General features: G+C 44.5%; 1 protein-coding gene across 7 annotated transcripts in view; it reads right to left on the bottom strand.

Moving 5' to 3' along the window:
• Positions 1-7,063, bottom strand: part of GABRB2 (gamma-aminobutyric acid type A receptor subunit beta2) — a 103,010-nt gene extending 95,947 nt beyond the window's left edge. Inside the window, exons 1-4 of one of the 7 annotated variants that reach the window (XM_081184748.1) lie at positions 6,550-7,063; positions 5,361-5,594; positions 5,136-5,227; positions 4,011-4,078 (exon numbers count right to left, since the gene is read on the bottom strand). In XM_081184748.1, the coding sequence (XP_081040874.1) occupies positions 4,011-4,078; positions 5,136-5,227; positions 5,361-5,437 (237 nt within the window). In that variant the 5' untranslated portion in view covers positions 5,438-5,594; positions 6,550-7,063. The other 6 variants (XM_081184750.1, XM_081184752.1, XM_081184753.1 and 3 more) reach the window with 6 other exon arrangements.
• Positions 7,064-14,357: the final 7,294 nt, after the last annotated feature.

Raw genomic sequence — 14,357 nt, 5'->3', positions numbered from 1 at the left:
AAGCACATTTTTATTGCTGAACAAAAATAAAATGGCAACACCCCGACAAATTAATTAAGTTCTTTTAAAAAAACAACCCACTCCTTGTCAACAAGCCTGTTTACTGGAAATGTGTGCTTGCTCTCATATGCCACTCTCACATGTCGCTCAGATTGTATACTGATATGTATACTGATACATATATGGTGCTTTGGAAAGATCTCCACTCTCTTCACTTCAGCATCAACAATTGTTCTTGTACATTCTTTACCAATATATCCAGGACTGGAGGGAGGGCAGAGGAGAGGGTGTGTGTGTGTGATAATCCTCATATCTTCTCAAGATATGGTTCTGCATCAGCATTTATTGACAAATTAAAGGCCAACAATACGTTAGATCAAACGCTAGATGAACAATTAGAAGATATTACATGACAACTATGTTCAAAAACCCTGGGCTAAAATTTTCTAACGTTTAATAATATTGGTGTTACTATTGACAATTGGATACTTGTAGCCAACAACCTAGTTCTATGAATGTTTACTCAGGAGTGAATCTCACTGCATCCAAGTGTGTGTGTGTAAGGCAGCAAACATAAAACACTTGCTAGGAAAAAGTGGAGCTCACTTTTGAGTTCACATGCTAAGGATCACGCTGTAAATCTTCTGTTTTGTCACACATGCCAAGGTTTAGCTGTGCTAGACAGTAACTTGTACAACATTTTGAATATTTTACTTTAGACTTTGGGGGCCGGTGAGAGAGCACTGGTTTCAATGAAATGTAAGTGAAGCTCTAAATGAAGCAAAACACCTTTGAAACTGTCACTCATGCTTTTGACCAGACAAGCCCAGTATAAAAAGGACACACACTCAATCTTGTACAGCACAAGGCTACTCATATCTGCTCAGAAGCATGTCCCATTAATTTCAATGGGCTTATTCCAAAGTATTGCATTGGATTGTAGGCTTAACAATAGTGAATGACCAGGAGCTGTCCATGGTACCACATGCTTCTCTTCCCTGCAGCCCTTCCCCTCTTCTGCTCAAGTTCTTGTTACCATATTTAAGGAATTGTTAGTTGGCACCAGTTGCAATTAGGGTTAATATTAACTGAGGATTGGCCTTAACTAGGATTTGAAAGTAGCTTCAAATTCTGGTTAGAGACAAACACCAGTTAGTCTAAACCAGTGTTTTCCAAACTTGGGCTCCAGCTGTTTTTGGACTACATTTCCAATCATCACTGACCACTAGCTAGGGATGATGTGAGTTGTAGTCCAACTACAGCTGGAGACCCAAGTTTGGGAAACACTGGTCTAAACCATGGTTAATGTGGCTTGATGTAATCCTTAACTATGGTACAGACTAAAGAGGCAGGAAATTGAGCCGAGAAAAGAGGTTTTTCTGTAAACCCACAGTATGCTCCTTTTTCTGCAATCACAGGAAGGGGTTAAGATTATTCAGTCTGCAGCAACCTATAATGACAATATCAATTCATGCACTGCCAAAGTAAGTGACAGCATGGCGACTAAAACCCACACAGAAACAGTAAGGCCTTCTATGACAAAATGTTCGAGAACAAGCTATGCAGGTCTATGCAGAATTAAGCTCCAATGAGTTCAATGAGACTTATTCTCAGGCAAGTGTGTATAGGATTGCAACCTCTATTTTTTTAAAAAAAATCAGATCACATTGCAGGAAAGTGAAGAAACTCGGTTTTCCTTGGCACAGGCACACATCCACCATCTCATAAAATAAGTTTACTGTCGATTTTTTATCTTTCACCTGATTAAAAGAAGCCTTATGAGGCCAAATTCATTTTATCCAAACAGGTGGGGTTTTTTTTAAAAAAAGAGTATTATCTAAGTAGGACTATGAATATTGTTTTTCACATTATGTTCATTCTTCATCAGTATATAGAGACCATTTCTGATACTAAAGTTTCAACATTCAAACTTCTGGAGGACACTTAACAGACTGAATAATCTTCTTAACAAAACAGAATAGTTCCAGCCTTCAGATCAGAACAGGTTCTCATTTTAACACCAGTCTTGCAGATCAGGTTTGTAAAGTATGAGACTCTTGAACAAAATAAATGTTAATATTTCCAAAAAGGCATTAAAACATAGTATGTGTCACCCAGGTTAGTTTTACTAAGTAGTGGGCTGATTTCAAAAACATAATCTGCCATTTCTAGACATATAGACAAAACACTAGGAGCATGCTGGAATATGTTCACGTGACAGTGATCTAAATTCAAAGTTCAGTGTCTCTCACTAGACAGAATATACCTTAGGATCACTTTTGGGAAGAAGGAATTGGAATTATGCATTGCCTCAGTGATCAGGTTCCGACATACTACAACAAAATCTCTGAACATGAAACATGCAAAGATCTAATATTTACACAACCATTTCTCGATACATTAGAAATTGAATTGTTCTTTCAAAGTTTGGAAGATTATGCCTATCACAAAACACATTAATAACTTCTGAAGGAAAAGTATCACACCCTGACAATGTCACCGAGTGTTAATTCATGTCATGCTAATATGCAATAGAGCCAAATATCCCAAGCAATCATTAAAAAAAATTTAAACACAGTGTGTGGGGGGTGGGTTGGGAATCTGTAATTTAAACTGAACATTTTCTATTTGAACTCTAGGTCTCACTAATTAATGAAACTGAGCTGACACAATTTCATGTCATTATAATTTGCCTGGTTATCTCATTAAAGCATAGTCTTCCATATTTTACAATGCTAAGCTACTGTGATCCTTTAACAAACACAATGGATGTTAAGGTTCAACACAGTCTGCAAATGAAAACCAAAAGTTCAAAAGAAGTTAATTCTAGTGCTTCTTGTTACTTTCTTTCCTTCATTAGTGGTCTGCCGCCTGAGTAATGGATATATGATGAGGCTATCTTATAAATATATATATTTAAAAGTGTTTTAGCAACTCTAGATTAACTAGTCCTACAGATAACTCAATCACTATGCAAGAAGTTTTGTTTTAATAAAATAAAAATCATAAAAACTTGCCTCAAGTGTAGCATACTATAATAGGGTAGTCTTCCTAACAAACTTTTCAGTGTGTTTACATGGCTTCTACAACCATTTTTAAAAATGGAAGGCCAAAGATATGCAAGACAAAGTGTGACCACATTTTATGCGATCCAGGTCCCATTCCAACATATGTACACACCCATCTCTTCACCCTCTGTACTTTCATTTAATAGTATGGCTCTACACATTAGAACTGGCAATAAACTTATATGAAGCGTTCATGCAACATTTAAAAACTGCATTCATCAACCTAATTACAACTTTATGTTTGGGTGCACAACATTCATCTCAATCCCCATGCCTCCCAAGAGTAACTGAAACAATATAACTGTCCCAAATACATGATGAAAATGTTAAAATATTCTGAACTGTTGTGCAAATCGATGTCAGCAGGGGGCGCTCCTGCATGAAGCAAAAGGAGGCCACTACTGTTCCTCTAAGTCTCTCAGTAGCACTTAACTATATGTCTGAAATGGTCTCTCCTATATACTAAGACTGTCAAAAATAATAATAATCGTACCAGCTTTTTACACACTAAAAGTCGTAGTGTTTAAAAGCCTTTTGGAATAAACTTGCAGATGTTATTCTGAAGGACAACGTTTTATTTCAGTGGCTGTACAAGAGGCCTCCTAACACTCATTCTAGTAATTCTATGGATTTCCCCAAAATACCACAGGTTACTAGCTTTTTTCTTATTCAGACGTTTCAGATAAAAATAGTCCAAAATCAATAGCTTGAGAAATTATTTCACACTGCTTTCTGACATCTATGTAGAGAAGACGTAAGCATCCAATTGGGGGTGGGGGGTGGAGAGATGGCCTAATTAACTGGAGAGCGCTGGTGCACATTGGTGGTAAATGAGAAATAAAAGCGATAAAGTCAGAACCTGCATTCACAGTTACTGATTCCACAGACCCTTGTAAAACCTGGTTGGGGGGAGATGGACCGAAAGATAAATGAAATACTCACCATATTGACTTCTGACACCATGTCTATGCTGGCAATGTCTATGTTCATGCCAACAGCCACAGGGGGACCTGCAACACAAGATGGTCTGCACTGTGATCTCTCACAATTTAACTCATTCATGCAAGCATTATTCGGACTGAAGAAGGGGTGGGGCAGCAGGGCTTCATTTTAGCCACGAGTTTGGCTTGCAGCGTTTCCAGGATCGCCGTCAGCAACGGGTGCTTTATAACACACACACACACACACACACACACACACACACACACACACACACACACACACACACGTGTGTTAATAATAGGGTAAAGTGTCTTTAAGTGGCTGGCCGGAGATACACCCCGCTAGACTTGCAGTGTGAGTTTCAACCCAGAGGCTTCTGTTCCTGCTTGCTGCACGGGCTCAGTCCGGTTAGCCGAGCCCTTGCAAGCAGGCGAAGCCGAGCGAGAGGGACGCTGACTCGGGATTCAAGGAGGACTTTACGGGGCTCTCGGAACCGCACGCTCCTCGGAGCCCAGTAACAGCATAGTGCCGTCTGTACTAGCGGCTTCCACATACGTTCAGAGAGGGTCCAAGGACCCGGTTTAGCATACACAAGCACAAACGACGCGGAAACCTGCTCCCCAACGCACAGCTCACGGGGAGCAGAATGACATTTTCATCTCGCTTAGCCGAACATCCTGTACTCAAAAAAAGGAGAAATGTTTACTGTGGCCACAGGCACAGCACACCAGGCTTGGTGACACGGATGCTGGGGAAACTTAGGAGATTTGCATCTCCATAAAGCCAATTAGCCAAGCTTTAATTACGCGTTAATAGGTAATCAACGCACACGAGACCAAGTACTGTGTGTATAGATACAGAAACATACAAATACAGACACACACGAGGAGATTTAAAGGATCGTGTCACGGCCGTTCCGGGCTAAGGGAAATTGGGGAACAATTGGCTTAACTTTGGGTCGAGCTTCAGAAAATGGCAACATAGATGCAGAGCAGGAGCAGCGCTCACACCACGTTGAAAACACACACACGCGTGCGCGCACACACACACACATACACACACACACTCCGAAGAAGGGACAGCCTGAGCGTGGAGCAGGCTTTTCTACAAAAGCAATCGAATTACCTCCGAAATCTGGCCTCAGCCGAATGTCGTATCCTTTCAGCAGTCTATCCACGGTCTCTTTTACCAGGGACATATTGCTGGGATCATTAGCACTAAAGAAAGGGGTAAAAAGACATGAGAGAGCGGTTTTCCCTGTCTCTATCTCGCAAGATGCATTCTGCACCTCCCAGTTATACAGTACAATTCAAAGTGAAGGCGAAAAAGAGAGACCCTTTGGCCACTTACCTCTGTGCACACACCACTGTTATGATTAAGGGCAACGACCAAATTCCAAAGCAACCCTTTTCCCGGACTCTCAGCATCCCTTTAGCTTTTGATATGATTTAGGGCTTCAGTGGAAGAGAAGAAGAGATCCAACTTATTCTAGCCAGTGCAGTAATTCTAATGTGGAGCGCATGCGCACGGCGTACCACAACATCAAAAGGAGCAGTGGTTGCTGCTGGAGATGGAGCAAATTTCCTTGCCAAAAAAAAGAAGGAAAGGAGGAAAGAAAAAAATTAAAGGGGAAGAAGGAAATGCATTATTTTAAAAAAGAGAGTAATCCACAAAAGGATTAAGAGGTTGTTTTTTGTTGTTGTCCTTTTAAGTAAAATAACACAGACTTCAACAACCGAGGAAGTTTCAAGAGTTGCAGGTTACAGCAGTTTTGCAACCTAGTTTAAATGGGGAAATGTGCAAAATCGGATTAGGAACGGAAGGAAAAAGAGGTTAAAATGGGAATGCAAGGCGTGCACATGGGGGAGGGGGAAAAGCTAGACTTTATGCTCTTTGGGAATAGCAAATGGTGGGTGAAATCGCGGGGGGGGGGAGGGGGCCCGAGTTAGCAATGGGTGGCTGGAAAGGGCTCAGCCTATAGCATTTGGGGGAAGGGGGGATGTGAGATGATGACGAGTTTCTTGGTAGGGGTGAGATGGTTGCCTGAGCTCCTGGAAAAAGAGAGAGAGAGAGAAAGAGAGAGAGAGAGAGAGAGAGGTGGTCTTGGGGGCACAGAAATTAAGAGCGGGGGATCGCTGGATGACGTCGTGGGTCCTGCGATGCTCAGGATTCTTTACACCGGAAAAAAGTAAAAAGTAGGATCTACAGAGCCTTAGCACCATGCAAAGAGGCTGAGACAAAAGGCCACGTCTTTCTTTTTTCGGTTTTTATTGTATTGTTATTATTCCACCTAAGGAGATCGAGCATCTATAGAAGGGATGGGGCGATGCGAGAAGGCGATCGTGCCTAAATGCACCACCACATCGTGCCTAACTGCACCACCACCATTCCTAGGAAAGGTGGGGTGGGATGGGGTGGGGGGCTGGAAGAGGGCAAGAGGGGAAGTTACCCGGACGAGAAGTCTAGGCTGTCAGTGACCATGCTGCTGCTGCTGCTGCCGCCGCCGCCGTGGTGCATTTGGCACTCACAGCCTCCTTACCTTCCCTGGTAGGAAATTGCAGAAATGCACCGCTCAGGGCTCGAATCGATGCCCGCGAAGAAAGCGCAGAGGAGCAGCGAGCTGATTTGGGGATGCTTTGAGTGACACTTAAATCCCCAGAAGCCGAGCTAGACCCGAAAGGCTTCCTTGCAAAGATGCCTGCTGCTGCTGCTGCTGCTGCTGCTGCTGCTGCTGCCGCCGCCGCCGCCGCCAGCTCCTTTCCTCCGCCGCCGCCGCCACCTCCTCCTCCTCCTCCTCCTTCTCGTCCTGCAAAAACCCACTTGGAGCCGCCGTGGATCTGTGCTGCTTCATTGAACGGATGCGGGGTGCGGGGCTGAAGTGCTCGCCTTGCCGGGGATAGCACGAGAAGCGAGGCGCGGGGGGCGGGGAAGGTTGGAATTAGGCAGAAACACTTGGATTCCTCAATTAAGCCACGAAATCTCTAATTCGCTACAGGGGAGAGAGAGGAGAAGGAGGAGAAGCAGCAGCAACAGCAGGGAGAGGAGAGGAGAGGAGAACGGGGCGGAAGGGGGGGGGGCGTTCCACGCCGCGGGAGGCGGAGGGGGGCGGCGGCGGCGGCAGGGAGAGGTGAACGGTGCTTGTGTAGGAGACGCCGAGAGCCTCGGGTAGCTCCTCAATAAACGTTTAGTCATTCCGCACACACAGACCGCGGCAGGCGGGTTTCCAGCCCCGGCCTCCTCCACCACCTCCCCGCCTTTTGCCTGCTGGCTGCCTAGGCTCGGCTTTTCGGGAAAGGCTGGAAGCCATTCACCCGCACTGGGCCGTCCCCAGCCCGAAACTGCCATTACAAACACACACAAGCTCAGGCTGCTTCAGACATAATAGCAAGGCGCCTCTCGGCTGCCCGGAATGAACAAAGCGGGGTCGTTTTCCTCAGGGAAGGCCTGCCCCGTTTCAGGAGCCCAGGCCTGGCTGGAAGGGGCGGGAAGCGGGCGTGAGGCGATGGCGGGGGGACGTGGCGGGAAGAAGAGCGGCGGTGGAGGCGGCAGCCTGGCTCTCTGGTTGAGCACGTTTAGCTGCACTGCCTTGCCCAGCGCTTGTCAACCGCAGAGGCGGCCTGAGGAGACGGGCTACCGCAGCGCTCAGCGGCGCGGCCCGAGAAGGGGAGGCGGCTCCCTCTCTCTCTCAGCTGAGGCGCTTCACCTGAGGCGCTGGGCTGCTCCAGAGCGGAGGCCGCAGGAGGGAAGAAGCGGCCTCGCGTGGCGCAACACAGTCCTGCCCGCCCACCGCTGCTGAGTGCCAAGGCGGCGGGCGGAAAGGGGGGCGCAAAATGTCCGCGTGAGGCAGGAGAACTCCCCGCGTTTCTGCATAGCGGGGTGTGTGAGAGAGGTGCCCCCAGGCTGGCGTAAGAAGGGGAAAGGAGTGTAGGCAGCGAGGAACATGGTGGGAGCTCAGGTGGGAGAACGGCAGAGAGAAAGACTCGGCATCTTCCACACCGGGAAGCACATTTATTTTACCTCAGGTCCTGTGCCTGAGGGTACGGGGAGTCCGCTTTAAACTGAGGCTTTTTATTTGGACTCCACAGCCGCCTCTTATGGTGGCGCAAGTGTCGAGCGGGAAGGCAGGGAGTCCGGGGTCTCTGCGGCGCAGTCCGTCCGCCACACACGCGCCCAATGCAGTAGCGCCAACTCGTTTGGCAGCGGCGCTCCGGAGTCTGCGAATGGCTTCGGGCGGCAGACCTGAGACTGGAACTCCCATTACTTGGAAGAAAGTCCCCTTGCGATCCAAACAAAACAAAACAGTAGTTGGAATGGCCTTCATGGAAATCATAGAATTGGAGGATCATGGCCAAACTTGGCCCTCCAGCTGTTTTGGGACTACAACTCCCATCCTTCCTAGCTAGCAGGACCAGTGGACAGGGATGATGGGAATTGTAGTCCCAAAACAGCTGGAGGGCCAAGTTTGGCCAACCCTCTGCAATGCAGGAATCTTTCGCCCAGTCTGAGGCTGGACCCCACAAGCCCTGAGATTAAGAACCTCGTGCTCTACTGACTGAGCTAGCCACATCATTTGATGTGGCATCATTTGAATGAATGGGGAGCTGCGGGCAATAGATAAGCATGTGCTCATATTGAGGCGGTTGCTGGCTCACAGCACCCTGAATTCACCGTCGCCCCCAAACAGCGCTGAGGGACCTTCCACTGGCCAAGCCACTTGGACTCTCTCCTTCAGTTGCCAGCGTTCAAGGGAGCTCCGTTTCCCCACCCCACACTAGTCAGCTTCCATTTGGGATCCTAACCACAGGAACGATGAGAAACATTCAAAATCCCCTGAATCCTTTACTGGGCAGGTTATTTCCAACAGCAAGGAGGAGGAGCTGGCCTCGGAACATACTCAATCCATGTGACCTAGTTGCCACTCTGCAGAACTATGGGGATTTCTGAAGCTGCAAGGGATACTGCTGGAAAGGGAAATGATATGTGTAAAGGGAGCTGTTGCTCTGCCAAGTTGGCAGGAATGGGGAATCCGAGTTAAAGGGTCATGCAACAAGAGGTCCAGGCTAAAGTTGGCATGCCACAACAGTGGAAACAGCTTCTAGCAGCATGAAAAGCTAAGTGGTGAAAAGCAGCATGAAAGTGGCAAAGATGAACAAGGAGGAAATAGCCCTGGGACAACTATCTTCAGGCAGGGAGGAGGCTAGAAAAAAACATATGTGCATACTGAACCAACAATTAAGAATATTGTTCTGGATTTCCTGGCTATTGGACAAGCAGCCATGGAAGACAGCAACCAGAACAGATTCCTGATGCAACTTTTCCTGGGTATAATTTTGAACTTTACAAATTGACTCTGAGGCTACATCTTCCTTTCTTCTTTTTGGTTATGGATACTCTCTATAGACACCTCATCCTCTATATGGAGGAGCTCCCAAATTCATAGCTCTTTGCGTACCTCCGAAATGGCTTCAAAGTTTACTCCTGTGAAGTTTGAGCTATGCACATGACTGAATCTTCTGCCATTATATTTCCCACAGGATCCATTTTAAACTTGAAACTCATCTGAACTCCTGCCTTGGGGAGGCTGTGTGGAGATCCTTAACTCCATGCCATCTGACCAAAGGCTATATGAGAAGTAGCTAAGAAAGGAGCTGGGGTGTGGTTGGGGAGCAAAGTCATCTTCTTTCCCAGCCTTCCAGAAGCCTGCCATTCAGCTAACAGAAATGCATGTCTCCCCAATGAATATGGGGCTGGAGAAACTGACAGGAAGTAAACTGTTTCCCTTTGACCTTTTTGAAGGTCAACAATCAGCTGGGGGCAGAAATAGCTGGTTGGGCACAAACTTTATTTCAAACTGGGAGCACCTTGGCTGTACTAGAAGCTATCCTTCGGTTGAGATGTTTACACGTTTTCCGACTAAGTACCCTGCTTAGGGGCAGCCAGGGTTGAATAACTTGGATGCCTGACAGGCTCCTTAGCAGAATGTTCAAATGACAGAGATGAGTAATTCAGCCTCCTCTGCTCCCCTTCCTGCCCCCCATCTTGTTGCTCAGCTGGGAGGTGTGCTTACAACCATGTATTTTGGTTGTGGACACATCCAGGAGACACATAAACAGCAGCAAGCATGATACATTGTTTATGCCACTGAACTTGATCCACAGGATCAAGTTACCTGCCATACATCTGCACTTTTTAAACCACCTTGAGTGACATCTACCCAGTGCTACCTGCTATACAATTGCATTCATTTTGGTATAGTTTCCATGAAATGCAGTTGGTGGGTGGAAATTGTTCAGCAGCAGTTGCTTTCAGGTTTGAATTTTAACCTTTCTTCCCTGGCTCTTTAGTTGTCATCTTTGGAATAGTTGCTTTTAAAAAATGTGCAACAGCAATTCATTAGTGACTCTTAAGAATTTATTTTCCTCTGTTCTATTTGCATTGCAATCTTCTTTCATTTTCTGTGGTATACAAGACCTGCCAACCCTCTTGTGTTGAGTGGGAGCCACTTCTAAAAACTGATGCCTCCTTCCCACTGTCAAATGTGACCTTTGCTTTTGTTCCTGTCAATTTCACCTCTACTGAAGTTTCCTCAACAGCCTTATTTGCTATTAAGCTGTTCAAGAATCGAGTTGGCTAAATCAAAGTGCAATATGTTGCAGTACATCTCGGCTCCTTTGCAAGCTAATTGGCAATACTCTTGCCTATTTGCTCTGATGAACTGAGTCAGTATTGGCCATGTTTGAAAGCTAAGGCTTGGCCAGCTTGTTATTATTGGCTTTTAGTTTATTTTTAAAAGGCCTAAACTCAATTTTAAGAGGCAGCCAATAACCTGCCCATCCTAAGGGAATGTGGTTTCCTATATATGTCGCCTCAGCAGTAGCTGGAGGGTCTGGTTGAGCAAGAGAATTGTCAGATAGAAACTCTACCCTTCATTGAATTTCTGGTTCAACTGTTAGTAAGTTTGTCACCAATCAAAAGTATGTTTCACTTACTTGGGTTCTTGGTGTAACCTGTGCCTTCTTCACTTCTCACTGACTTTTTATGGCCACTGCACTCATGGCTTTGTAAGCTATTGGTCGTTTCAAAGGTATGTGTTGATTCTGTTTTGCACAATCCTGAATGCTTTTCCCTATCAAAGGATGGATGCAATAGCTTCTCTCTTTTTGGTTCTTTTCCTGCTTTCTCTCTTTTCTGCCCAATGGAGCACATGGTTGGCCAACAGCTCATGCAATGGAAGCCTTCTTGGGCAGTGAAATGGCTTCTATAGGACTTCTAAAAGTGGGTAACTAGAGCATGCATGTTTCCTTTTCTCTTTATGCACTTATGAGATAAAAGAATCTTCCTTTTTTAGCCTGATTTGGAAACACAGTCTTTTCTTTTAGGTTTCGAATTCTAGGTGATGGGATATACTAATAATAAAATGAAGTTTTTGTTTCAAGTGCCTGTGAAAACTTACTAATATCATAGAGCACAGCAGAACATATCAAGTGGTTATGCTGGGGTTTTATGATGGATTGGTTTATTACTAAAATGTCTGGTTGGCAAAATAAAAATAAAAATTAATGAGTGTTGATTATTAAGGTCCAGCTGACATGGTGACAGTCAATGATATGTTTCTCTGATTTACTTGCTGTTAGTATGTGACTATAGGTATGAGGTTAGCTGGTTGAGGGAAAACATTTGTTGTCCTAGGTCACACTTGCCTCATGTCCTTTCTTACCTTCTTTCTCCACCTACAGGAGAGAAGGACTCTACAGACATGAGGCTGTTGCCTAGCAACACCCCCTTCCTCTCTTCTGCTGCATCTGGCTAGCCAAGGGAAGAGCCAGAAAACCACTGCATGACAATTTCCCCATGTGTCTCTAGCTTCCCCTTCTATTCTCCTTCTGCACATTGCCATGTCCAGACTCCTGGTACCCTGTTCCTTGAAGTATTGTGCAGAATAGTCTTCCCCAACTATTGGGGGAACTTGTGCATTATAGGTATATTTTACCACAATTCCTATGCTGACTGGTGCTGATGGGAGCTGTAGTTCAAAACATCTGGAGGGCACCAGGCTTGGGAAGGCTAGTAGAAAAGGAAAAACCCATCTGTTTCAGTGTTTTCCTTCTGAAATTCTTAAAAGTGTATGAGTTCTTGCAGGCTTTGACCTGGCATTGGACTTGGGGCCAGATTACCTGAAATGCCATTTCCCATATATGTGTACCCAAAACTTAAGATCCTCTTTGGAGGCCCTGCTCTTGGTCCCCTTGCAAGTGAAGTGTGACATGTGGCTGCCAGGGAGATGCCTGCAGTGGGGTTGAAGGCACAGGGCTGGCAGTAGCACCCCAGCCATGAAATAGTTTTCCCAGGGAGGCTTTCCTGAAAGGTCCATGGGCTTGGTGTAGACCACCAGTGGTTAGCGAGCATCACTCAGCATATCCAGTTAAAAATCATACAGTAGCTAGCACAGCAGGCAGAAAAATTATTACTTGGTCTGTAATGATCCTCAGCAATTTTCATGTGGCCTATATTGGGAGGGGGGAAGGGGCACTGCTTTATTGTCATGAAAGTTTTTTGTTGTCTTCTATTTGTTGGTTTCAATTATTATGTATTATATTTTTAACCTTGCTTTGCTAGTAACCTCATGAGCAAGTATTTATTGATAACTAGAATTATCTGTTCAATAAATCATTACCATCTTAGCTCCATAAGCAGTGAGAAGAAGAAAGGGAGGCAAGATGAGAAGGTCTTCTGATCATATCTAGACTGTACTGCACATGAGGCCGTGGGGCCTCTGACATCATGTGGCTCAGTTAGTGTGGTGGTACTTATTATTGAGCATTCCAACAGTTTTTCAAAAGCTATCACGATGTTTATAAGTTGAGATTCTGTCAAAGACAGGAAAGTTGTCCATTTGGCTGTGAAGTCTTGGCATAACAGTTTCACTATAAAATGCTTCTCCCCCCCCCCCAATGGCATAGCAAACAACTTCCCTTAAATATTACTTCTAAGTAAAAATGCATAGGGTTGCACCACACATATACAATCCTTACTCTGCAAGCCAAGTAAACTGTCCTAAACTGAAACTAATTTGTATCTTTGTATCATCCCTCCTTTTGTATCTTGTAATTTGTATCTTTCCCCCCCTTTTTGTTTTTTTAACTGCTTCCAAAGCCTGCCTGAACGCATCCTGATACTTCAGGGAAATGTATCAATAATAATATTGTTTCATTGGTTTTAGTGAGAGTAAGGAATTTATGTAGCTAAATGCTAGAGCATCTCTACTTTTTTTTTTTTTGTAATTGTATACCGTTGTGTCCCTCACGTATCCCAGGATGACATGTTTTTATACAGAGAGACCTGGAATTAAACAAAAGGGTCTGGTGCTGTCATGTCTACTTTGGTTCTTACAGAATAAATTCAAATTGTGACCTGAACCCTTCTAAAACTAGTCTCAGTTGCTGCACTCGTGTGTTACTTGAGAATAAGCTAATGGATTTTATTGACATTTGATGTGCTGGTGAGGTGCACAGAGCCTTCAGTGAGCATGATTGCAAATTAATGCCAATTCAGGTGGATGTGAGTACTGCACAGATATGGAGAAGTATCAAAATTAGATAAAGGTGCTTTAGTGAAATAATAAGGGGGGAAGGATGGCAATATTTGGCTGACTATAGAATTGCAACTTCATATTACTTTGAAGTAATAGATAATTTTTTGTTGTTTCTATGAACAACCTGATTGGCTACAAGAGTAGATAGGTAAGAACATGCCTAATGGGCTGCATTATGTCCCATGTTTTTTTTTTTGGGGGGGGGCATTTCAAATATATATCCAGTTTCGTATTGGATCCAAGTTTTCATTAACTGTCTAAAGGTAAAAACAGCTGACTTGTAGCACCTTAGTGGCTCACACGTTTGTTATGGCATAACCTTTTGTGTCCAGAGAGTTAGAACAATAGTTTAGCTTAATACACAGATTTATACAGTATTAGTAGTGCATTTTAAAAGACTGTGTGATGGGTTTTTGTTTTTGTTTTTTAAAAAGCTTGTTTGGCAATTTTGATCAAATATGCTATTCTGTTGTGTTGTTGGTAAGTTAACAAACTTGCTGCATATGTAACACATGTCACAAACTTTCCAGTTGTAGTGAGAACCCATCCATTGACCTGTCAGAGCTAAATAGCATATACCTTAATAAGACAGCAATGCACAAAAGTCCATTCAAAGCATGTGTTATAAATTCAATGCACTTTGAAGACTGCTCGTATGAGTATGTACAATGAATGCACACAATTTCTGTATTTGATAAAGAAATATATTGCTTGTGATCAGCGGCGGAGGAAGTCACTTGGGCACCTGGGGCAGC

The sequence above is a fragment of the Podarcis bocagei genome (assembly GCF_964188305.1).
Source record: "Podarcis bocagei genome assembly, chromosome: 2".
Taxonomy (NCBI): Eukaryota; Metazoa; Chordata; class Lepidosauria; order Squamata; family Lacertidae; genus Podarcis; species Podarcis bocagei.
The sequence above is the reverse complement of the archived record's forward strand: the minus strand, read 5'-3'. Positions and strand labels throughout refer to the sequence as shown.